This window comes from Jaculus jaculus, chromosome 4, assembly GCF_020740685.1.
Source record: "Jaculus jaculus isolate mJacJac1 chromosome 4, mJacJac1.mat.Y.cur, whole genome shotgun sequence".
NCBI classification, from domain to species: Eukaryota; Metazoa; Chordata; class Mammalia; order Rodentia; family Dipodidae; genus Jaculus; species Jaculus jaculus.
In genome coordinates this window covers 38,835,335-38,861,647 of record NC_059105.1, presented here as the reverse complement: position 1 = coordinate 38,861,647, position 26,313 = coordinate 38,835,335, and the positions used below count along the sequence as shown (strand labels likewise).

Below are 26,313 nucleotides of genomic sequence, written 5' to 3'. Positions count from 1 at the left end.
TGAAGTATTTTGAAAAGGTAAAGAATTCTGAACCTAGAACTAAATCATAGGTTAGCTGTTCTTCCCATTGCTTCACCATTTCCCCAGTCAGGCCCCTTATTTTAACCACATTCATCCTGTCCATCTCCTCTCCTCCCTGTTCCACCCCTCCCCCCAAGTAGTAGCCCAGTTTTAATAAAGTCCTCTTTTTTTTTCTTAGAAAGTTCATAAACCAAGCCTTTAAGTTTTTTTGTTTTTTTTTTTTTTGTATCTAGCACTTTAAAACTTTTACAAGAATAGTCTATACTACTTGGCTTACCATTTCAGAAGGTATTTTTAGTTGTAAGCACCAAGTCTATGTACATTTTTTTCCCAAAAATGTTTTAAAAGACCAAAATCTAGATGGTCAGATTTATCTCAGCACTCTGCCCCACTTTTGGTCCCAGTTCCTGTAGTAGACAACTTAAGGTTGCTGAGATCAACTTCCAGGCCAGACACAGTTATGGAGGAAGGGATTTATTGAAGCTTACAGATCCAAGGGAAGTTCCATAATGGCAGAAGAGGCTGGTGTATTTTCACAGGTCCAAGTAGAGAGAGAAAAGCCCCAAGCCAAAAAAGAAGAAACAAGAGCAAATCCAAAGGCCACACCACAACAAACACACTTTAGGAACTCCAGGCACTTTGTGTATTTTTCGACTGGAATTGTAAATCTTCCACCACACCTTAGGGCTGGACCCTCCTCCTCCAGCCAGGTGGCTGAAGATCCAAACTACAAACTAATAAAACACTGAATGTATTGGGAGCCATCTATTCAAACTTCCATACCTAGCCTGCACAAAGCTGGGGTTCAGTCTATTACTGTGAAAACTAATGAACAGCAAAAAAATAAAAAAGGACCACTGAAAAATAACCTTCATTTTTTCATAAATTATCAGATATCCTGCTGAGATCTTTCTTAAAACTTAAATATTTAATTATTTGAGAGAGAAAGAGAGAGAGACAGATAGAGAGAATGGGCACACCAGGGCCTCCAGCCACCACAAACAAACTCCAGACACATGTGCCACTTTGTATATGTGGCTTACAGGGATACTGGGGAAATTGAACCTGGGTCCTTTGGCTTTGCAGGCAAGTGCCTTAACTGCAAAGCTATGTCTCCAGCCCCATGCTTAGATCTTCAGAGCCCTCAGTGTTTACCTGTGATGGCTAATGTCAATGTCAACTTGACATACCTCAGCATGATTTGTGAGCACATTTCCAGAGTGGTTTAGCTAAGAGAGGAAGACCCTCTTTGAACATGGCCCCTTGTATGGGATAGACTGCGTTCAATAGGAAAAGACAAGCTGAGCACCAGTTTTCATCTGTTCTCTGACTGTGATGCAATGTGACCATGAGCAAAACAAGCTAGCAAAGAATATTCTTTAAAAAAAAAAATTCAAAAGGGAGAGAGAGAACACAGTCCATGCCACGGTGCCTGTGTGAAGGTCAGAGGGCAATCCTGAGTGTTGGTCCTTGCCTTTCCTCGTGTTTGAGATAGCTGTTAATGCCAGGCTGGCTGGCTGGCCTTTAGGCTTCTGGAATTCTCCTGTCTCTGTCTCCCATCTTGTAGGAGGAGGGCTGGGATTCCACCCCACACTCACTACTGTGTCCAGCTTTATGTGTGTTCGGAACTTGAGTCTTCATTCTTGCATAGCCAGTTCCTTAGCCACCGAGCCATCTTCCCAGCCTTCTTTCTTCCCTTTGTTTAGACATGGGGCCTCTGATGGTCAGTGTTCATTGTCAGTATGACTGGGTTTAGAATGGCCACCAAGGAAAACATGCCTCTGGGGCATGTCTATGAGAGAGCTTCTAGACTGGGTTAATGGAGGTGGGAAGACACCCTGAATACGGGCAGCACAGTTCCGTGGGGCAGCAGTTATCTTCTCGCTGTGGAACCAAACACCTGACCAGAAGCAGCTTGAATAAGGAAGGAAAGTGTTTATTGCAGCTTAAAGCTTTGTGAGGACGTTTCATCATGGCAAAGTGCAGCAGGTATCACATCTAGTCACATCAGCTGGGAGGAAGAGTGACTGGCAAGTAGGCGGGACTATGACACCCAGACGTCCATCCCCAGCGACACACCTCCTGCAAAGCTCCACCTCCCAAAGGCTCCACCATCTAGGCTGATGTGTGAAGCTTAGTCATAAACACACGAGACTGTGGGGGAACATATTACATTCACCACGCTCGGGCTGGCTTCACAGACTGAGTAAAGGTAGGAGTGAGCTGAGCGCTTCCATGTATCCCTTCTACTTCCTGATTGCCGATGCAATGGAGGAGCTGCCACACCCCTGCTGCCTGCTTTTCTTGCCACGAAGGGCTCTATCCTCTGGAACTATAAGCCAAAGCAGGTGCTTCCCAGCACTGACTCACGGAATTCCTCTCTTAGAAGTATATTCTTTCTTTCTTTTTTAAGGATTTCATTGACAACCTCTATGCATATACGCAGTGTAATCTGATCATAATCCCCTCCCACCACCCTCCTCTGCCCTGTCTCCCCCATTCCACCTCCACTTAAGCCCTTCGTTACAACTAGTCCCTCTTGCATTTTGATATATATGTATTGGACCTCATATTACGCAGATCTTGTGTAGTGTCAGCCACTGTGAGGCCACTGTAACAGCCACTTTGTATCTGGAAAACAGTGTTTCAAAGCACTCCTCACCATCTTTGGCTCTTATATTCTTTCTGCCATTGCAGTATATTCCTTCTTTCTCTGGCTCTCTCAAATAAATAAATAAAATATTTTTTAAAAAAGAGGCAGACAGAGGGAGTGAAAGAGAGAGAATGGGTGCTCCAGGGCATCCAGCCACTGCAAATGAACTCCAGATGCATGCACCACCTTGTGCATCTATCTGGCTTATGTGGGTCCTAGGGAATTGAACCTGGGTCCTTTGGCTTTGAAGGCAAGCATCTTAACCACTAAGCCATCTCTTCAGCCATATTCCTTCTTAATAAGCTGCCTCTGTCATGATCCACACTTCTCTTTCCAGTGTTTTGTTTGGGTACACAAGGACCTGGAAATCCCAGTGCATGCCCTCCAGACTGGTATTTCCAATAATGACAGCAATAAAAGTGATCCTTCCACCTCTGCTGCCCGAGTGCTGGGAATCCTTTACTTACCACATGCCACACCTGTGCTTTGCTTGTCAAGAAATTTTATTTCTCCCACTTTACAGATGTGGAGCCTGAGGCCCATGGAAATTAAATTATCTGCTAAGAAGACTGAGTTAATAGACAGCAGATGTGGGATACAAACCCAGACTTTCCTGCCTTCAGAGTTTATACTATGTAGCACTGATGTTAAATTTTTCTAACTTTTCTGCTTTGGACTTGAAATTCCAACTGTTAATGGTCTTTTAACATGCAACAATTTATACAATCTTTACAAAATTATTTTTCTCTGCTATATGTAATTTGTCCCGATTGGTCTTCCTTTGAGGAAAGGAGTTCTGGAAGTATCTCTGAATCATTTTACTCACCCACTGAAAGTCTTTCAAGTAGAGAACAGTGGTGGAAAAGACAAGCTCCCTCTGTTTTTGGAGGAAATAACTAAAAATCTTTAAATAGCTAAGTTTACTTGGTGCAGTTAAGATTCCAATTTGGCCGGGCGTGGTGGCGCATGCCTTTAATCCCAGCACTTGGGAGGCAGATGTAGGAGGATCACCGAGAATTCGAGGCCACCCTGAGACTACATAGTGAATTCCAGGTCAGCCTGAGCCAGAGTGAGACCCTACCTCGAAAAACCAAAAAAAAAAAAAAAAAAGATTCCAACTTGCCTGGGAGTGATGGTACACGCTTTTAATCCCAACGTTAAGCTGAGATAGAAGGATCACTGTGATCGAGGCTAGCCAGAGACTACATAGTGATTTCCAGGTCAGCCTGGGCTACAGCGAGACCCTACCTCAAAAAACAAAAAAAAATTCAACCTGTCAATTTTAACATTGCTGTAATATCTGAAATAAACTTATGTAAGGTTCTGGTATGAAGACAAAAGTAAGAGCTAGAGAGATGGCTCAGTGGTTAAGATGTTTGCCTGCAAAGCCTAACCACCTGAGTTCAATTCCCCAGTACCTATGTAAAGCCAGGTGCACAAAGTGGAGTATGTATGTGGAGTTTGTTTGCAGTGGCTGGAGGCCCTGGCAAGCCATTCTCTGTGTCATCTCTCTTCTTTCTCTGCTTGCAAATAAATAAATAAATATTTTTTTTAAAAAGTAAAATCCTGGTGTGGTAGGGCACACTTTTTTTTTTTAATTTGAGAGCAACAGACAGAGAGAGAACGAGGCAGAGAGAGAGAGGGGGGGAGAATGGGCACTCCATGGCTCCAGCCACTGCAAACGAACTCCAGATGCGTGTGTCCCCTTGTGTATCTGGCTAACGTGGGTCCTGGGGAATCAAGCCTCCAACTGGGGTCCTTAGGCTTCACAGGCAAGCACTTAACTGCTATGCCATTCTCCAGCCTGGTAGTGCACACTTTTTTTTTTTCTTAAAACCTTTTTATTTTTATTTATTTGAAAGTGACACAGAGAGAAAGAGGCAGATAGAGAGAGAATGGGCGCGCCAGGGTCTCCAGCCACTGCAAATGAACTCCAGACGCGTGCGCCACCTTGTGCATCTGGCTAATGTGGGTCCTGGGGAACTGAGCCTCGAACCAGGGTTCTTAGGCTTCACAGGCAAGCGCTTAACCACTAAGCCATCTCTCCAGCCCTTAGTGCACACTTTTAATGCTAGCATTTTGGAGTCAGAAGTAGGAGTGGGTGTAAGGCCAGCCTGGGTTGGAGTGAGATCCTACATAAAAAAAAGTAATACTAACCAAACATGAAGCTGGCTATATCGGCGCATACCTTTAACCCTAGCATTTAGGAGAGAGACAGGAAGATGAAGAGCCAAAGTCATCCATAGCTACATGAGTTTAAGGCAGCCTGAGCTACACGAGATCCTGTCTCAAAATCAAACAAAGAAGTAAAAATGGATCCTAAGTTACCGCGGGAGCAGCGCTTTGGGTATGGAAGGGCCTCGGTCGGAGCCTGGCGGAGCCGGCTCTCGGCTCTCAGAGCGGACCGGCGGGGCCAGCCTTACCCACGACGCATGCTTGGGTCCAGTGACCCCGACTGGAGGAGAAGAGAATCCCATGGATATTTGGCTGCTGTTGGCCTCCTACATCCACCCTGAGGACGTTTTTTGATTTCTCCTTGATTTGTAAGTGCCTGGATTGTCACGCGCACTGCTGCGTTTTGGACCAGGTTGTGCGGAAGGCACTTCTGTGCCTGCGGTGCCTGTGCCCACAGTGTCCCCGGGCCTGTGCGATCCGATCTCTGCACCAAGCACCTGAGCAGAGTCCCCAAGAACCCAGCCATCCCAGAAAGCACTCCCAGCGCCGTAAAGAATTCCAAGTGCTTTCTTTTCTGGTGCAGAAAGATTTTTTTTTTGGATCAGTCAGGAATCAATGTGGGAATTCAAGTTCAAAAAAGACTCTCCTGTAGCAGAGGCCAGTAAGTTGAAAAGGAGACATAAAGGGTGGAGAAAGGAAGGGAGGAGGATACTTAATAGGTTGATATTGTATATATGTAATTACAATGATTGTAATGGGGACGTAATATGATGGAGAATGGAATTTCAAACGGGAAAGTGTGGGGGTGGGGAAGGAGGGAATTACCATGGGATATATTTTATAATCATGGAAAATGTTAATAAAAATTAAATTAAAAAAAAAAAGACTCTCCTGGATTAAAGGGCAAGTGTATGGAACGGTTGCAGCCTACCGTTCAGTATACCAACCCAGACTGGCGCTGCAGCCTGTGCAGGGTCCAGGGTACTCAAGTCCTCCCGACCCAGCGCGCAGAGTTGCGTGGTTTGAGGCTGGCCACGGCAGCTTCCCTTCTCTCTGAGAGCCCACCTATAGTTTCCCATCCCTTCCCCTAGCCCGACCTCGGGGTAGCTTTGAGTCTACTCAGTCCACTAGTGATCAGATATGGTTTGGAAGGGGTGGCTGGCTTTATGTCTGATGAGTATTGCACTTGCTGTTTGGGTTCCTGGCGCTCTAGTAAAGGCGGTAGAAAGATTGAATCAAGAGAAAATGTAACATTAAATATGACAGATAAACGTCAATGTAGAAATTTCCATTTTGAAAGGAGAAAACCAGCCCCATGTTCTGTGTTAAACCCCATTTGCTGCTATTGTTTTTCTTTATTCTTTATTCTTCTTTTTTTTTTTTTTTTTTTGAGGTAGGGTCTCACTCTAGCCCAGGCTGACCCGGAATTCACTCTGGAGACTCAGGGTGGCCTCGAACTCACAGCAATCCTCCTACCTCTGCCTCCCCAGTGCTGGGATTAAAGGTGTGCGCCACCACACCTGGCTCTTTTTTTTTTTTTAATACTGTCAACCTGGAATTCTTTTTTTTTTTTTTTTTTTTCCGAGGTAGGGTCTCACTCTGGTCCAGGCTGACCTGGAATTAACTATGGAGTCTCAGGGCTGCCTCAAACTCACAGCGATCCTCCTACCTCTGCCTCCCCGGTGCTGGGATTAAAGGCGTGAACCACCATGCCCTGCTTTCTTTTTTTATTTTTTAACTACCCACCACAGTACAGTTTTTAAAAAAATATTTTATTTTTATTTATTTATTTGAGGGCAAGAGAGAGAGAGACAGACTGGGCACACCAGGGCCTCCAGCCACTGCAAAAGAACTCCAGATGCATGTGCCACCTTGTGCATCTGGCTAACGTGGGTCCTGGGGAATCAAACCTTGGTCCTTTGGCTTTGTAGGCAAGTGCCTTAACTGCTAAGCCATCTCGCCAGCCCTTTCTTTATTCTTTTATCCTAGCAAAATGGATGGTCTTGCACTAGGGAAAAATTGAACTTTTAAATGTTCAGGCAAGGAAGTTTTCCCTTATAGACCAGAGAAAGCCAAAGGCCTAAACTATTGCTACTCTTACTTCAAATGTAGCTGCCAATCAAATTAAGTGAATATTTTTCTTTTCCCTTTATCCTTCTCCAGAAATAAATCAGGTGACAGGGTTTTCAGAATCTGAAAGAAAAAGATAAAAATTATTTTCCTTTGTCAATTTCTAAGAAACTAATAGGAGTTATTGTACTAGTCAATGGTCCATCAGAAAATCTGGAAGTCTTCATAAGAGAGAGAAAAAAATGATGTTTTATAGTATAATAGTAGCTAAACAAAACTCAGCTCAAAAAGTTTTATTGTGGAAATTCTCACAAATACACAAAAATAAAGAAAATGGTACCAGTATGACGAATCCAGGTGTCCCCTTCCTCTAACTTCAACAGCTGCCTTGGAGTGAGTCCTGTTTACCCAAGTCCCTACCTGCCTGCCAACAGGGAATTGGGTTGAGTCCCATTGCAGGCAAAATATGTTCATGTCTGTATATTTTATTTTATTTTATTTTATTTTTCACATTTTTTATTAACATTTTCCATAATTATAAAAAATATCCCATGGTAATACCTCCCCCCCCTACACCTTCCCCTTTGAAATTCCATTCTTCATCATATTACCTCCCCATCTCAATCAATATATACAATACCAACCTATTAAGTACCCTCCTCTCTTCCTTTCTCTTCCCTTTATGTCTCCTTTTTAACTTACTGGCCTCTGCTACTAAGTATTTTCCTTCTCACGCAGAAGCCCAATCATCTGTAGCTAGGATCCACATATGAGGGAGAACATGTGCCACTTGGCTTTCTGGGCCTGGGTTACCTCACTTAGTATAATCCTTTCCAGATCCATCCATTTTTCTGCAAATTTCATAACTTCATTTTTCTTTACCACTGAGTAGAACTCCATTGTATAAATGTGCCACACCTTCATTATCCACTCATCAGTTGAGGGACATCTAGGCGGGCTCCATTTCCCAGCTATTAAAAATTGAGCAGCAGTAAACATGGTTGAGCACGTACTTCTAAGGAAATGAGATGAGTCCTTAGGATATATGCCTAGGAGTGCTATAGCTGGGTCACATGGAAGAGCAATCTTTAGCTGTTTTAGGAACCTCCACACTGATTTCCACAATGGCTGGACCAGATTGTATTCCCACCAGCGGTGTAGAAGATTCTTCTTTTTCCACATCACCATCAGCATTTATGATCATTTGTTTTCATGATGGTTGCCAATCTGACAGGAGTGAGATGGAATCTCAATGTAGTTTTAATCTGCATTTCCCTGATGACTAGTGACGTAGAACATTTTTTAAATGCTTATATGCTATTCATATTTTTTCCTTTGAGAAAGCTCTATTTAGCTCCATAGCCCATTTTTTGATTGGCTTGTTTGATTCCTTATTATTTAACTTTTTGAGTTCTTTGTATATCCTAGATATTAATCCTCTATCAGATATATAGCTGGCAAAGATTTTTTTCCCATTCTGTAGGTTGCCTCTTTGCTTTTTTCACTGTGTCCTTTGCAGAGCAAAATCTTTGTAATTTCATGAGGTTCCAGTGATTAATCCGTAGTTTTATTGCCTGAGCAATTGGGGTTGTATTCAGAAAGTCTTTGCCAAGACCAATATATTGAAGGGTTTCCCCTACTTTTTCCTCTAGCAGTTTCAGAGTTTCAGGTTTGATGTTAAAGTCTTTAATCCATTTGGACTTAATTCTTGTGCATGGAGAGAGAGAAGAATCTATTTTCATCCTTCTGCAGATATATATCCAGTTTTCCCAACACCATTTGCTGAAGAGGCTGTCTTTTCTCCAATGAGTATTTTTGGCATTTTTATCGAATATCAGGTGGCTATAGCTACCTGGACTTACATCTGGGTCTTCTATTCTGTTCCACTGATCTACATGTCTGTTTTTGTGCCAGTACCATGCTGTTTTTGTTACTATGGCTCTGTAGTATAGGTTAAAATCAGGTATGGTGATACCACCAGCCTTACTTTTGTTGCTCAGTATTATTTTAGATATTCTAGGTTTTTTGTGATTCCAAATGAATTTTTGGATTGTTTTTTCTATTTCCATGAAGAATGCCTTTGGAATTTTGATAGGGATTGCATTAAATGTGTAGATTGCTTTTGGTAAGATTGCCATTTTCACAATATTGATTCTTCCAATCCAGGAACAAGGGATGTTTCTCCACTTTCTAGTGTCTTCTGCAATTTCTTGCTTGTCTGTATGTTTTAGAGATATACCCAAATGTGTCTAAAGATGAGACAGTTTAAGATAGCAGAAACACCTTTAATATCAGGTATGTATCAGTATCCAAGTATCCAGGTATGTATCAGTATCCAAAAAGCTCTCTATCTTGCATTTTTTTGTTACCTCGAGCTTTATTTTAATCTACAGGCTTTTCTATTTTTCAAGTTTTCTTTCCTTCTTCTTCTTCCTTTTTTTTTTGGTTGAGGCAGAGTCTTGCCCAGGATGACCTGGAATTCACACTGTAGCCCAGGTTGACTCAAACTCATAGCATTCCTCCTACTTCAGTCCCCTGAGTACTAGATTAAAGACTTGAGCCACCATGTCCATCTTTTTCATGTAATTTTTTTTTTAAATTGAGTTGTTGGTCCTCTGGAATTGTCTGTCACTATAGATTTTACTGACTTCCTCCTAACAGCATCATTTTACATTTTTTTTCCCAACCTCTAAACTGTCAGTGAGAGGAGGAAAAAAGCTGAGTTTAAAAAAGATAAAATATAATATGAGCTGGAAAGTTGGCTTAGTGGTTCCGGCGCTTGCCTGCAAAGCCTCAGGACCCATGTTCCATTTTCCAGATCCCACAGACAAGGCGATGCAAGTGCACAAGGTCATGCGCACAAGATGGCACATGTGTCTAGAATTTGATTGCAGTGGCTGGAGGCCTTAGTGTGCCAATTCTCTCTTGCTCTCACTCTTACAAAATAAAAATAAAATATAATCTTATCTTACTGTCTCTAGGTTCCTTCAAAATTCTTTTGTTTGTCTTTGCTTTTTTTTTTCCCTAGTTTTTGTTGGTGTTACAAATGGCATCTTCCCAAGTAGAAAGCATCCAAGTTCTAATGTTGCTCCCTGAGATACATATATATATATATGTGTGTGTGTGTGTGTGTGTGTGTGTGTGTGTGTGTGTGTAATGTTATTTATTTGCAAGGAGAGAGAAAGAGAAAGAGAGAGCACACTGGAGCCTCTAACTGCTACCAATTCCAGACACATGCTCCACTTTGTGCATCTGGCTTTACGTGTGTACTGGGAAACCAAACCCAGGTCATTAGTCTTTGTAGGCAAGTGCCTTAACCACTGAGCCATCTCTCCAGCCCTCCACTGTTTTTTATATATATATATATATATATATATATATATATATATATATATATATATATTTTTTTTTTTTTTTTTTTTTTTTTTTTTTTTTTGGGGGTTTTCGAGGTAGGGTCTCACTCTGGTCCAGGCTGACCTGGAATTAACTCTGTAGTCTCAGGGTGGCCTCGAACTCACGGCGATCCTCCTACCTCTGCCTCCCAAGTACTGGGATTAAAGGCGTGCGCCACCACGCCTGGCCACTGTTATATTTTTAATGATTGTTGTCAACATTTGAAAATTGAGTGCTATCACATAAAAACCAGAATATCTTCTTTTGAAAATTTAGAATGCCTGAAGCACTGATCCCATGTGGGAAAGGCAACATTGAAGTGACTCTGAGAAGTGTATTGGACAGAGGTGTGACTCTGAGCTCACCCACCCCCCACAGTCCTCCCTCCAATTCCTTCTACCACACTGTGCTCAGTGGCCGTGTGTCACTGTGCTTGTGACTGTTTTCCCCATGTCCAGCCCATCTCCATGTTTATGTTGCCTGCTCTGTGGGAATTTGATTTCTTGTGATGGCTTAGAAAAAAGTAGCAAGAGCTGCCAGGCACTCCCTAAGTCATAGGCTAGGGGAGACGACATATGAGAGAGGAAAGTTTTGGAATCAAATCCATGAATTATCTGTCTTGTTAACTATATGTACCAGAGGGACAAAAGGAGCACCCCCAAATGCAGGCAACATTCAACAGGTCCTCAAATCAGTGTCAATAAAGTCTGTAATAGTAGAAAACAGGTCGGAGCCCACCGAAGGGCCAGCTCTAGTGTAGAGAACACCCGTTTTCAAAGAAGAGTTAAGATACAATTGAGATAAAAATTCAAACATTTCCAACCATTCAGCAGAAATCAAATTGTGAAGAGACAAAAATAGAGTCAGAACAATCCGATAACTCAACTGTTCATATGCATTTCTCAAGCAAGCTGTGCAGGCGCTCCTGACGCCCACAGTACCAGCGCGGCTGCGCTCTTCAGCTCCGGAGGACTACGCTTCATTCATGCTGCTTGCTCTCCTGAATGTCAGACTCACAGGCGGAGGTCAGCCTGGCAGAACTGTCTCCACGAGTTTCTTCATTCTTGGCAGCTAATTTTTCCCTGGAAAAAGAAAGATGCAGCTCTATAGACCACAGGGTAGAAAAAGGTACAAGATATTTGGGATATTCAGACAGAGAAACAGAGCTTTCTTCCTTCCTAAGGAAAAGCTACTTTGATTGCTTGCAGGGATTAATCTGGTGAGATATGGTATTTGGGCTATAAAAGTTTCCAGTGAGGGGCTGGAGAGATGGCTTAGCGGTTAAGTGCTTGCCTGTGAAGCCTAAGGACCCCGGTTCGAGGCTCGGTTCCCCAGGTCCCACATTAGCCAGATGCACAAGGGGGCGCACGCGTCTGGAGTTCGTTTGCAGTGGCTGGAGGCCCTGGCACGCCCGTTCTCAATCTCTCTCTCTCTGTCTCTTTCTCTCTCTCTGTCACTCTCAAATAAATTAATAAAAAATGAACAAAAAAATTTTTTTTTTAAAAATCTGTGTTTACTGTTAAAAAAAAAAAAGAAGTACTGATCAAATTCCAGCTTAAAGATTTAAGAAGTGCTTTCAGGAAACAGTATAATTTCTGGACTGATGTTGGTTCCCATGGGCACTAAAAGCACCTGCATCTGGGGGTAAAAACCGCTAACACTGAAACGACTGAGAACTCGCAGGGAAAACACTTATTTGGGAAAAAAAAAACAAAAAACCAACACTCACTCATAGAGTGAACAAGTTCAGAAATTCACAGGTAAGTTTCCTGTGTTGTTTTGCATCAAAACTGACCCAGGAAAGAGAGAGAAGTTTAGACACATCCCAAACAAACTGCCTACCACAAGTGAACAATTTACCCCTATAGGTGTGTGTCCAGGCCCTGTAACAAACATACCACCTTCTGAAAGTGAAAGTGCTGTACCCTGACAGATGTGGGGAGTGCCTCGTTTATCTTCTTGAACCATCCCTGCCCTCCACGCTGCCCACTCCTAAAGGCCTTCTTTTGCTTGAGAAAGAGCATTCACACCTTAGGCTGTTGTTTTCTTCGGTCAGGATCTGTATGGTGTGCTTGTACTTTTCCTCAGCTTCAGCAAGCTTGCTCTGGTACATTTTCTCCAAATTACCCACCATAGTTTTCTGAAAGACATAATTTTTTGACATGTTTGTGGGGTACATGTATGTGTGCCTGCTGGTACACATGTGTTGGGGGGCAGAAGTTGACACGGCTGTCTTCCTCAGTTGCTCTCCACCTTAGTCTTGGGGACAGGGCCTCTTGCTAGACCAGAGCTCCCCGGGTTGGCTAGCCCAGCTAGGGAGCAGGTCTTAGGGATCCTGGTACCTCTACCTCCCAGCCCTGGGATTATAGGCGCAGGCTTCCAAGCCTAGCATTTTATGTGGGGGCTGGAAATCCAAACTCAGGTCCTGTGTACCCTTCGATAGATAGCTCAGCTGGTAGAGTGGAGGGCTGAAACTAAACACAAACTCGGGTCCTAATGCTTTTGTAGCCAGCACTTAATGTGCTGAGCTGCCTGCTCAGTCCCAAGACATAAATTCTAATAGCTGTCTCCTCCAGAGCCATTGGGGTGACGCTGTAGAGCAGAGGAACACAGCCAGCTCCATCCTCATTCCAACCGAGACTTTCACCTCTTTCTGGAGTTCCATCTGGGTGTGGTAGAGGTTTGTGTTAAGTGACTCCAGAATAGTGGCTTGTGCTTGCAACTCTTCCTCCAGAATCTGTACAAGAAGAAACAGGTCTCAGGACACTGTGCTGATGAGACAGAAGAGAAGAAGGGACTATTCTCTTCTTTAGGGAACTTGCCTCCACTCCTGAGATCTGAGACTATCCATGTGCACACCATGCATGGGGGATGCGGCACTGAGGATCAGAGCCAGGGCTCTGTAAACCCTCAGGACTTGGTGATGATGTTGTTCAAATGGCCAAACTTTCCCCCAGATATCCACTTTGGATCCAATGAAATTCTCAGTGAAGGAGCCACAGGCTCTTTGTGGGTTTAAATAGTATCTCTTCAACTGTCTATGCAAACTGTTCAGGGGTGTCCCCGCACAAGAGTCCCTTGCAGAAGCCCTTACGAGTGAGGTACAGCCAGTGTTTTCATGCGAGGCTTGGAGACAAAGTTCCACAAAGGAGCGTGGACTTTTCAGGAAGAACGTGATATTTTAGAATTCTAGCTCCTTCTGTGGTTTAGACCTTGCTAGATACAGATTTTCCACATTGGTGATCACACAGCCTACTACTGATATATTTGTTCAAATCTTTGAAAGAGACCCCACTTACTGAAAGTGCATATTTTCCTGATGTATTTCCAGGACAGTAGGTCCGCAGAGAACAATGAGAAAGCTCACCTCTTTGGTCTTTTTCAACTCCTTTAGTTGTAAGGTGTCATTTTCATGTTGCTTCATGAGCTCCTAAAAATAATTTTATTTGGAAAAAGGTCAACCCTGTAGTCTTGGGTCTTCTTTCAGAATAGCAAGAAGCCTGTTTGTTTGGAATATAATATTCATTAAAGCTTACACATTATAAAACGAGGAGATGGAATTTTGAAGTTTAATGAGGAAAATCTTATGAAAAATTATACTTTAGTGAAAACCTTTCCTAAGTCAGTGTACAGACGCAATACTGTTAAGAATTCAGAACTTGGGCTAGGGAGTGTAGCTCAATGGTAGCATGCTTACCAAGCAGCCTGAGGGAAAACAGGAAGATGAAGAAATCCAGAATTGTCTTGAAAAGCAATAGCAGAGTCAGACAATCTTTACTACCTGGTTTCAAGCTACAGCAGTTAAGACAACGTGCAAACAGTCAAGCAGGGCAGAACAGAGACTCTGAGCCTCACCTCAGACATCAAGACAATGCAGTGAAGAAAGAGAAGTGTTTGTTTTCTCAAAAAATGGTATAGGAACTACAGCATATGGACCTCTGCCTCACTCCACACAAAAACTATTCAAGATGGATCATAGAATCAGAAATGCTAAAATCATAAAGCTTCTAAAAATGGAATATATTTTGTGGTCTTATAATAGGCAAATATATTGTAGAGAGGATGTAAAAGACTTTTTATTTTGTTTGTTCATTTGAAGCAGGGTCTCACTCTGACCTGGGACTCACTCTGTAGCCCAGGCTAGCCTTGAGCTCACAGTAATCTTTCTACCTCAGCCTTCCTAGTGCTGAGATTAAAGACATAAGCCACCATGTCCTGCTATAAGAGACTTTTAGTCATAAAAGGAAAATATTGATCAGTTTCCTTTATTCAAAAAGAAAAATTTGGCAAGGCATGGTGGTGCCTTTAATTCTAGCACTCAGGAGGCCAAAGTAGGAGGATTTCTGTGAGTGCAAGGCCACCCTGAGACTACACAGTGAAATCCAGGTCAGCCTAGGCTAGAGCAAGATCCTATCTCAAAAATAAATAAATAAATATTGAAAGATCACATTTGCAAAATGAAAATGCAAATTTGAGAATGAATTCATATTTTCATTTTATTCAAATGCCAAAAGACTTGAGCAGACATAATATGAAAGATGCATCAATGGTTCAATGCACATCTGAAGAATTGTCCAATATAATTGGTCACCAGGGAAACTAAGGCAAAAATGAAATGCCACTTGAATGGCCACAATTAAAAGTTTGGTAATAGGGCTAGAGCAATGGCTTAGCAGTTAAAGCACTTGCTTGCAAAGCTAAGGACCCAGGTTTGATTCCTCAGAATCCATATAAGCCAGATGTACAAGGCAGCTCATACATCTGGAGTTCATTTGCAATGGCTATAAACCCTGTCAAGCTCCCACCTTCTGTCTCTGTCTTTCTCAAATAAACAAATAAAACATCTTTTTAAAGAGTTTGGGGGCTGGAGAGATGGCTTAGTAATTAAGGCGTTTGCTTGCAAAGCCAAAGGACCTTGGTTCGATTCCCCAGAACCTATGTAAGCCAGATGCGCAAGGTGGCACATGTGTCTGGAGTTAGTTTGCAGTGGCTGGGGGACCTGGTGCACCCATTCTCTCTCCCTCAATCTCTCTCTCTCTCTGCCTCTTTCCCTCTCTTACTCTCTCAAATAAATAAATAAACTTTTTAAAAGTTTATTAATACTAGGTCTAGGAAGATTGCTTAGTGGTTAAAGGTAATTGCTTGCAAAGCCCAGGTTTAATTCCCAAGCCATCCATGTAAACTGGATGCAAAAAGTGGTGCGAGGGGCTGGAGAGATGGCTTAGCGGTTAAGTACTTGCTTGTGAAGCCTAAGGACCCCGGTTCGAGGCTCGATTCCCCAGGACCCAAGTTAGCCGGATGCACAAGGGGGCACATGCATCTGGAATTCATCTGCAGTGGCTGGAGGCCCCGGCACGCCCATTCTTTCTCTCTCTATCTGCCTCTTTCTCTGTCTGTCGCTCTCAAATAAATAAATAAAAATAAACCAAAAAAATTTTTTAAAAAAGTGGTGCAAGTATCTGGTATTCAGTTGCAGAGCAAGAGACCCTTGGTGCGTGCATGCACACACACACACACACACACACACACACACACACACACACACGCAAATGAATAAAAAGAAATTATTTAAAGGATTGGCAATATTAACTGCTGTGTAGGATGTGGGCAATCAGAACTCACATACTTAAGATCCAAGAATATCTATACATCTACTTTGGAAAATAGCTCAACAATTTGTTACGAAGTTAAACTCATACTTCCCTAGTGCCAAGTAATATAACACTCAGGCATATATCCAAGAGAAATAAGATCATTTTGTCTACAAAATGCTTGTCCAACAATGTTTAGAGTTACTTCATTTACAAGTTAATAACCAAAAGGTCAGCAACCAGAAAAACTCACTGTGAGATATCTGTTCAAAGAAATACTCCTGAGCAATAGAAAGAAAAATGTAGGGACGGGAGAGATGGCTCAGCAGTTAAGGTGTTTGACTGCAAAGTCTAGGACCAGAGTTCATTTCTCCAGTACCTACATAAAGCCAGATGCACAAGGTGGCACGTGCATTTGGAGTTCATTTTCAATGGCTAGAGGCCCTAGTAGGTCATTCTCTGTCTCTATTTGCCTCTTTCTTTCTCTCCCTTAAATAAATAAATAATTTAATTTAAAAAAAGAAAGACAGGGGCTGGAGAGATGGCTTAGCGGTTAAGCGCTTGCCTGTGAAGCTTAAGGACCCCGGTTCGAGGCTCGGTTCACCAGGTCCCATGTTAGCCAGATGCACAAGGGGGCGCACGCGTCTGGAGTTCGTTTGCAGAGGCTGGAAGCCCTGGCGCGCCCATTCTCTCTCTCTCCCTCTATCTGTCTTTCTCTCTGTGTCTGTCGCTCTCAAATAAAAAATAAAATAAAAATTAAAAAAAAAAAAAGAAAGAAAGACAGGATGGGGAGATTGCTCAGTGGTTAAAGGTGCTTGCTTGCAAAGCTTGACGACCTGGGTTCAATTCCCCAGTACCCACATAAATAGGTCACATGGGTCTGGAGTTCATTTGCAGTGGCAGGAAGCCCTGGTGCACCCATACCCACTCTCCCTGTCTGCCACTTTCTCTTAGTCTCTCTCTCAAATAAATAATTTTTTTTAATTAAAAAAGATAAAGACATTCTGGATTTGGTAGTGCCAACCTGTGGCCTTAGCAGTGGGATAATGGAGGCAGGATGATCAGGAATTTATGGTCAGCATTGGCTGTACCAGCTTAGGTTACAGAAGTAGAAAATGCCTCCAAAAAAACATCCTTTCTTAGAAAAAGAAATTTATAAACATGGAAAAGCAAGTGGATAGAGTTCATAGACAGTGGTGGTTTTTATTGTTGTTTTATTTTTTTGAGGTAGGATCTCACTCTTGCTCAGGCTGAGAAGTATCTATTTTTGCATTTGTGTTTTGCGTTTCTCATTGTTCATAGGGTTAATTGAGGAAGGTATTTTCTGCATTTTTATTTTTAGCCAAATCTTACAAGGTTTATCTCGCAATATTTTAAGGATAACTGACTATTTAGCAACTGTGTTTGTGTTTAGCTTATACTAAAAGTATACTATAATACCTTCCCCCCGCCCCGCCAAAAAAAAAAAAAAAAAAAAAACCAACAGTTTTCCTGGGAAAAATAGCAGTAAAACTCACCTATGGTGGTAGAAATAAAAAAGAGTGGTTGTGCCAGGGGTGGTGACGCACACCTTTAATCCCAGCACTTGGGAGGAAGAAGTAGGAGGATCACTGTGAGTTCCAGGCCACCCTGAGACTCCATAGTGAATTCCAGGTCAGTCTTAGCTAGGGTAAAACCCTATCTTGGAAAACCAAAAAAAAAAAAAAAAAAAGAAAAGAAAAAGAAAAGAGTAAGAGTGATTGTCTGGGAACAGGTTTGGGGGAAACGGGCTAAATGGAAAAGGAACATTAATGATGACTGCTTGATGAATGAAATGTTCTAGAATCTAGGATCTAAATCTTGAGTTGAGAGTTGCTTACATGGATGTATACACTTGTCCATTATACTTATGTCTGTGCATTTTATTAAGTAAATTGAGAGAGAGAGAGATCCCACTCGCAGCCAGCAGCAGTGGAAAAAATGACAGGAAAAGGAAGAAGTGGGTGTATGCAGCTCAATCCGCCGCCACAAGAGGAACCGGCACATGTTATTCAGAGGACTAAACCAGAAACACTCCCCTACACACAGTGCAGAGCATGCCTCGGGTCCTCACTGTTGTTTTGCTTAGTTGTGATAGAAATTATTAGAAATGAGCTTTTACTGGTGAAAATAAAATTCTAATTTAGTACAATAGTTAGAAATGGACACAGGAATGAAATATTCAAAATATGCCAAATACTGTAACACACACACACACACACACACACACACACACACACACACACCCCTTATATTTCACACAGAAAAGACACAGGGATCTAAGAAAGCCTGTGGTCTGTACATTTAGGGGTGATGTTCTGCCGTTTCAGGGCTATTCTGTCCCTGATGCTGACACAGCAGTTGTTTGGCTTCCCCCACTGAAATGACACTTCTACCTACTGGTACACCTTTACACACCTAAAAGCTTAAAGATCTGGTGGTATCAACTGGTTTGGCCCTATTTACTCTATTCATATTTGGTTAGGAAATGTCCATATGTTTGGGAAAATTTCACCCAAGATCTGCTTTTCTCATTGGCTAGAAAGAGTAAATAACCTTTTCTAACACTTTAATTCATAGAAAGTCACTCTTGTTGGGCTAGAGAGATGGCTTAGTGGTTTAGGCGTTTGCCTGCAAAGCCGAAGGACCCATGTTTGACTCTCCAGATCCCACATAAGCCAGATGCACAAAGATGAGACAAGTACAAAGTTGCACATGCCCACTAGGTGGTGCAAGAGTCTGGAGTTTGATTATAGTGGCCAAGGCCCTGGTGTGCCAATTCTCTCTCTCTCTCTCTCTAAACTTAAAAAAAAAAATAGAAAGTTACTCTTCTTTATGAATAGCTATGCATTATCCAATCAGCAGTGTCCCCTGGACTACACTTTCAACCAATTAAAAGCTTCAAGCTCAGTTACCTCCTTCTCTCGAACAAAGTTCTCAAACACAGCACTGTAGGATTCATTTAGTTTCTTCTTTTCTTCTTCTGACTCTTGTTCAAACTTTTTTGTCATCTTATATTCTGTGGAAGAAAAAGCGCACTTCTATATGTGCGGGAGTGGGGGAGGAGCAGGCCCAGTAAGGAATCCAGAAGAGGGCTGGAGAGTTTGCTCAGCAGTTAAGGCACTTGACCTAGGTTCAATTCCCCAGTACCCACATAAAGCCAGATGCACAAAGTGATGCTTGCACTCATAGTGATCCTCCTACCTCTGTCTCCTGAGTGCTGGGAGTAAAGGTTTGTGTGCCACCAGGCTTGACCTAGCTTTAGCTCTTTTTTTAAAAAAAAAAATTTATATGTAAGCAGAGAAGGGGAGGGGGGAGGGATGGGCATGCCAGGGTCTCCAGCAGTTGCAAATGAACTGAAGATGATGTGCCACTTACATGGGTACTGGTGAATAGGACCCAGGCTATCAGTATCTCTCTTTCTCTCTCTCTCTCTCTTTAGAGAGAGAACTGTTGCACCAGGGCTGCAGCCACTGCAATAGAACTCCAGATGCTTGCGCCACCTAGTGGGTATGTGGAACCTTGCCCTTGCCTCATCTTTGTGCGTCTAGCTTACATAGGATCTGGAGAGTTGAACATGGGTCCTTAGGCTTCACAGGCAAGCGCTTTAACCTCTAAGCCATCTCTCCAGCCCTAGTAATTGTCTTTAACCACTGAACCATCTCTTCAGCCCCATCTTAATTCATTTGTGTGTGATTTCTTTTATTGTTGCCTCTATGTACATGTGTGTGTGTGTGTGTGTGTGTGTGTGTGTGTGTGTGTGTATAGGCTACATTCATCAACATTGGTATCTTCCATAATCACTCTCTACCCTATTTATTTATTTATTTGAGAGAGAGAAAGAGAGGGGGAGAAAGGGAGATAGAGGCAGAGAGAGAATGGACATGCTAGGGCCTCTAGCCTGTGCAAAAAAAAACTCCAGACCTTTGGCTTTGCAGGCAGCACCTTAACCACTACTCCATCTCTCCAGTCTCACCTATTTTTTAAATGTTTTTTAAACTTATATTTATTTATTTGAGAGTGATAGACAGAGAGAGAAAGAGGGAGAGAGAGAGAGAGAGAGAATGGGCATACCAGGGCCTCCAGCCACTGCAAATGAACTCCACATGTGTGTGTCCCCTTGTGCATCTGGCTAACGTGGGTCCTGGGGAATCGAGCCTCAAGCAGGGGTCCTTAGGCTTCACAGGCAAGCGCTTAACCACCAAGCCATCTCTCCAGCCCCCACCCTATTTTTAAGAAAGGTCTGTCACTGAACCTGAAGCTGACTGATTCTGCTAGCCAAGAAACTTCTAGGGATTGGATTACAGGCGTGCCCCATGGTGCCTAACTTTCGTGTGGGTGCTGGGGTTCTGAACACAGGTCTTCTTTCTGCAGCAACAAACACTTTAGCAACCCAACCATTTTGTATCTTTGTGAATGCTTTGGGTTTATTCCCTCTGTTGAAGTGAGCACTCTGCTATCTTGGGCGTTCTTCATCTTAAAATAAAGCTCCTGGACAGCCTGACTGTTCATGATCATACTCTTTCTGTGCCTAACCTGGGCAGTCAGTAGGCTTACACTGTTTCTACGTCTGGGAGATCTTCTAGTGGAGTTCCAGTACCAATCAGGAGGAGGGAAGGGAAGGGCAAGCACAAGTTCCCCAGAGTCTGATTTTGGGGATGAGTGGGCATCTCTGGGGTCACAAGGCAAGTCTGGCTTGGGCTACATGATGAGCAGCTAACTTTTGGCTCTTCAAAATAATAGCTCCACCTGAATTTTGACTTTGGCAACAAGGGATTCATGAGTTCATGAGTGGCTAGAGAGGCTGCCAGATGGCCAGGCTTCTGGGGCTCTAGGATTCTAGGCCCAGCCTTGACTAGAAGCAGTGCCTTATCTCCTTCCCAGCAGTAAAACCAGCACCCTAATGCCATCCACAGGGCCAGAGCCCCCCAAGGAGGGCAGAAGACTTTCTCAGCAGCCTTTGGGTTTGGTTTGACCCAACTAAATACAATGTTGAACAGGATTGGCCTAGGATGTGTGATAGATATGCAGAGATTTGACTATTTCTCTAGACCTGATAAACAGGTGTTTTACAAATTTACCTCTCCTTTTTGAAGATGCTCAGTGGAGTGTGGGAGCTGTAGCTATGTAGTACTTTGCACAACCCAAACTCCAGGTTAAGTGTTGGAAATATTTAAATACTTATCAAACATGGCTCCTCTTGGGAAGACGAGGGGGTATGGAGGTTTCCGGTGTAATGGACACACAAAAATGAATGTGTCAGGGCTGGAGAGATGGCTTTGCGATTAAGGCGCTTGCCTGTGAAGCCATGTTCAATCTGTCTCCAGATCCCACATAAACCAGTCACACAAAGGTGAGGCAAGAGCAAGGTCTCACATGTGCACAAGGGGGCGCCTATGTGTGGAGTTCAACTGCAGTGGCTGGGCCCTGGCATACCAATTCTCTCTCTTTCTAAAATTAAAAAAAAAACCCAAATAATGAATGAATTAATATTCCCAATTCTAATTCAAGAATTTCTCTTTTAACTTTGGGATTACCTATATCCAGATACCAAGGCTACATTCCTCTGGTGGCCCCAACCCTTGTTACAGGCATGATAGGTAAACTTGGAAGCTGTGATATTTGTCAGGCTATAAGGCTTAGACTCTAGGTCATAGGTCTGAAATTAAGTTTGTTTTTTTATTTTTTAAGTATCCTTTATTTTCTTTCTCCCTCTAGGCACCTTCCATTCAGGAGTTCAGCATCTGGTCTGTCACCCTTGTAAGCCCAAGGCCCTTTCCCTCCAGCCAAGGCCAAGCTTAATAGCAGCGCTCTGGTCCCGTGTCAAAAAGCCGGGAGTTTCCATCACACTCACTTTGTCGTAGCAAGATCTTTTCCCGCTCCAACTTCTCATCCTTCTCCCACTCCGCCTTCCGCCGTGACCACTTGTCTTCCATTTCATCGTGAATGCTGTCCTGTGGAGGCACAAAGGCACCATGAGGACAAGTGTCCCAACATGGGAGAACTGCAGAGAGTGTGCGTGCACCCCAGGGCCCTCACAGCCCAGCCCTGGGAACCTGTGCTCCCCTCACCAGGCTCTCCCTGAGAGGCCCTCTTCTGCAGGTGATGCCTGGGAGATGAATTTCAGCCTAGCTCAGCAGAGAGCTGGTGGAGGTCAGCAGGACAAGCTATGCAGAGTGATGGCTGTGCTAGAATTGGGCTTAGCAGAGGATTCACACCAGCTGGACATCACTGCTTATCTGTGGCTACTTGGATGGGGTTTTTCTTCATCTGCTTCATGACTTGTAGGTAGTTGCATTGCCATAGAGGTCAATGAAGCAATCCCAAAGTATATCTGGGAAGTGTGAGTAGCTCATCTTGTCATAAGCCTGATGCTTCTTTAGCTTGATTCTATGATGCCTTTTATTTTTAAATAAAATCAAGGAATACTTTTTGGTATTTTTTCATGAGAGAGAGAGAGAGAGAGAGAGAGGTGGCATACCAGGACCTCCAGCCACTGCAACTGAACTCCAGACACAAGCACCCCCTTGTGTGCATGTGCAAACTTGGGCATTTGCGTCATCTTGTGCATCTGGCTTATATGGAATCTGGAGAGCTGAACATGGGTCCTTGGGCCTTACAGGCAAGTGCCTTAACCACTAAGCCGTCCCTCCAGCCCAAGGAATACTTCTTACTCTCTCTCTGTCTCAAATAAAAAATACATAAAATGGGTTATAGAAGCTCAAAACTGAAACTGAGTAGGATATAGAATGTCAGAGATGGTGTTAGTGTCTAGCCTTTGACAGGGGGACCAACTATCCTTGCTTGCCTGGGATCAAGAGGGCTCTTGGGACTTGAGACTTGACTCTTCCTCCCATAAAATGTTCTGCTCTAATTCTGGCCCTTAATCAAGTTTGTTGATTTGAGGGATGGGTTCTGTTCTGGGCTAGCTACAGTACGTTTGTTCTTAGCTTATGTAGTGTGGTGTGATATAGGCCTTTTGGATGATAATTTGGCCAAATCTGTCACAGGATTTAAATATGTCCATTCATGTTGACCCAACATGCCAATGCAAAAAAAAAAAAAAAAAACCCAGAAAACAAAAAAACAAAGGTGTTCAAAGTGAGATTTCCTGTTATAGCAAGAACAGCACATGGTTAGTGGGAGGAATATAGTGAAAATCCCGTATGTTTTTCATTATGATAATATCTAGTGATTAAAAAATATGGAAAGACTCCTACTATGCCCTATGCAAAGAGGATGCAAAAATATTCACAGATTTGATAAAGCAGCATCCCAATGATAGTTTTAACAACATACAAATATTTAGAGCTTGCCCATGGGTGGTGAGTGATATTTCTTTTTGTTGTTAACATGGTTGGTTATTCAATTATTTTGAAAAAAAACGGTGAACAGTTTGTATAGCCACCAAGCTACACAAAGAAGTAAAAGAAAACAATATGTAACTGTAAACATGTGTTCCAGTGGGCCTCTCTGAGGTCTGGGAGGATGGTCTGTCACACACAGAAGTTGCCAGCTTCTTCCTGGAAACTGTTAGCAATGCTCTTGCCCAAGGCTGCTGGAGTCTCTAGAGCTCTAGATTCAGCCCACCACTGTCAGCCAGGAAAGAGCCTTGCTTCTCTCATTCTCACAGTCCACCACATAGCTCTGAACCTCACCTGGTACATATGAAACATATTCTTCAAATACTTGTATTCTTTCCCCATCTCCTCTGGGCAGAAGGAAAGCAACAACAGGGTCATTGTTATGCCTCTGACATAAACATTTTTCGATTGAAATGTGAGCTGCTCTGTACACCTTCCTACCCAGAGTCCTCCCCTAAGTGGTGCAACCTTTGTATGAACCTCCCTCCCATTCCCAACTCACGATAGAAGCTTATTAAGAACTCTAACACCGAGCCAGGCATGGCGGCTCATGCCCACAGAGGTAGGAAGATCACCAAGAGTTCAAGGCCACCCTGAGACTACATAGTGAATTCCAGGTCAGCCTAGGCTAGAATGAGACACTGGGCTCTACCCTCATCTCCTGAACCAAGGGACCTCTAGGGAGGGGCCAGCATTTGCTGATGAGTTTTAATGCCAGTGTTTTGTTGATGAATATGCTTCTCAGGGATTTTCATGTCCACCAACTCGGTTCAGATCAGCTCTGTTTTCTAAACTCCCCAGGGGCCACCGTTTGTCTGTGGGGGGGAAAAGAGGAACAAAACCTCTTAGGTGCATCTGCTCTTCTCCTTTCAGTAGCACTTCCTCCTTTTCTTTCTTTTTAACTTTTTCTTTTTCAATGTTTATGAAAACTATACATATTTTCTTTAGAAAATTGGAAAATGAGCCAAGTCTAGATAATCTCTTTACAAAATTAAAACAAAGGAAGAGGGCTATAGAGCTTCTGCTTTTTCTCAGTAGAGATTTGTTTATAAACCAAGCTTTTGAAGGGTACACACTCAGCTCTTCCCAAGGGTACTGTGAGCAATGGCATTTGGCTGGTACGACCCTTATGCGGTTATTATGTGGTCATACAATCACAGCGCGTCAGTGAGAATGTAATAAAATCCTGTCATTTTACAGGGGAGAAAACTGGCAGAATAATAGTAATTGAAGTTTTAAAATATTTTTTTAAAGGTTCGAACACTCTCAATTTACTAGTATGGGCAGGCTTTTTTTTTTTTTTTTTGAGGTAGGGTCTCACTCTACCTCACAGTGAATGCTCAGGATGACCTGGCATTCACTATGTAGTCTCAGGGTAGCCTCCTACCTCTGCCTCCCAAGTGCTAGGACTCAAGATGTGTGCTACCACACCCAGCTAGGGCAAGTATTTTTGTCCTTAATTCCCCAGTGGAAAGACTAAAGAGGAAGGTCATTGGTAGACACAGTCTTTGTCTTTCAAGTTCATTTTCAGTTACTCCCTCCTTAGCTTTAAAAGGAGCTTGGAGCTTGGAGCTCTGATCATGCCCGCCCACTGCCAAGGTTGTTGCTAGGCCCTAGATACAGTCAGACTTCCACCCATTGCCAGATTCTCTTCACCAAGGCCCAACAGTACCTAGTTTCTGCTGGACAGCAGACTTCTCAGCCTTCAAGGCTTCTTTGTAGCTGTTCTCTAGCTTCCCAAGCTCCAGTTTGTGAGCTTTCTTGAGTTCCCTGTGGGACCCAGGAAGCCACAACAGTCAGTGAAAAGGAGTCGAAAGTCAAGCTAGCACACTCATGTGCCTTCCTCCTGCTCTGCCTTCACACTGGATGTGGAGCCTCACTTCTTGAAGAGTTCTCCTACTTTCTAGCAAGAAAGACGTGAGTGTGCCCGTGTTTCCTACAACCACTGCTTTGAACAGGACCATAGATTCTCTCTAAAAGTCAACACAGTCTTTGTGGGTTTCTTTTTTGTAAAAAATAATTTTTTACCTATTTGTGAGAGACAGAGAGAATGGGCAAGCCAGGGCCTTTTGCTGTTGCAAATGAACTCCAAATTCATGCACTACTTTGTGCATCTCGCTTTACATGAGTCCTGGGCAATCAAAGCTAGTCTGTAGGCTTTGCAAGGAAGTGCCTTTAACCTTAAGCCATCTCCCCAGCCCACAGTCTTTGTTCACAACTCACCCAGATAAGTTCAGAACTCAAGGTCTAGCCTCTATTCCAGGAGCAGCTGTTGACTATGTTTAAAAGAAGTGTTAAAAAGAAAGTGTCAGCTGGGCGTGTGGTGGCCCACGCCTTTAATCCCAGCACTCAGGAGGCAGAGTTAGGAGGATCGCCATGAGTTTGAGGCCACCCTGAGACTCTATAGTGAATTCCAGGTCAGCATCAACTAAAGTGAGACCTTACCTCAAAAAAAAAAGTAAAAAATAAAAAGAAAGTGTCTACGAGCCACCAAGCTATACAAAGAAGTAAAAGAAAACCATATATAAGTGAGTGAAAAAAGCCAAACTGAAAAGGCTATATACATTATCATTATTATTCCAACATTCTGGAAAAGGCAAAACTAGACACAGTGAAAAGACCGATGGTTGCCAGAGGTTGCACTGAAGAAGGGGGAGGCATGAGAAAGCAGAGACTGGCAGACTTTGGAGTCAGTAAAACTACCCCGCATGTCACTGCGGCGGTGAACACATACATGTCTCTATATATCTTCTCTAAACATCTAGAATGGACAAGACCGGGGTGAACCCTAAGTGATGTTGGCGGGTGATAATGATCTGCCAGTGCAGGCTCATCAACTGCCACAAGTGTCATTTCGATGGGGATATTGAATGCAGTGAGGGTGGGCTAAACTCTGTATACTTTCCAGTCAACTTTATTGTAAACTTAAACCTCTAAAAATCAAATCAAATCAGTACATAAATAAATGTATATTGAAGAGGTTCTATGCCAACAGAGGTACTATCTTCATCAGGATTTCTGTTTTTTT

General features: G+C 43.0%; 1 protein-coding gene across 1 annotated transcript in view; it reads right to left on the bottom strand.

The window, feature by feature from the left end:
• Positions 1-11,264: 11,264 nt before the first annotated feature.
• The window catches only part of Flacc1 (flagellum associated containing coiled-coil domains 1), a 31,414-nt gene continuing 16,365 nt past the window's right edge, over positions 11,265-26,313 (bottom strand). The window contains exons 8-15 of the mRNA XM_045148187.1: positions 24,958-25,055; positions 23,580-23,632; positions 21,776-21,875; positions 18,837-18,940; positions 13,680-13,742; positions 12,960-13,049; positions 12,343-12,452; positions 11,265-11,394 (exon numbers count right to left, since the gene is read on the bottom strand). Of these exons, the coding sequence (XP_045004122.1) occupies positions 11,292-11,394; positions 12,343-12,452; positions 12,960-13,049; positions 13,680-13,742; positions 18,837-18,940; positions 21,776-21,875; positions 23,580-23,632; positions 24,958-25,055 (721 nt within the window). The 3' untranslated portion in view covers positions 11,265-11,291. The remainder of the gene's footprint in view (positions 11,395-12,342; positions 12,453-12,959; positions 13,050-13,679; positions 13,743-18,836; positions 18,941-21,775; positions 21,876-23,579; positions 23,633-24,957; positions 25,056-26,313) is intronic.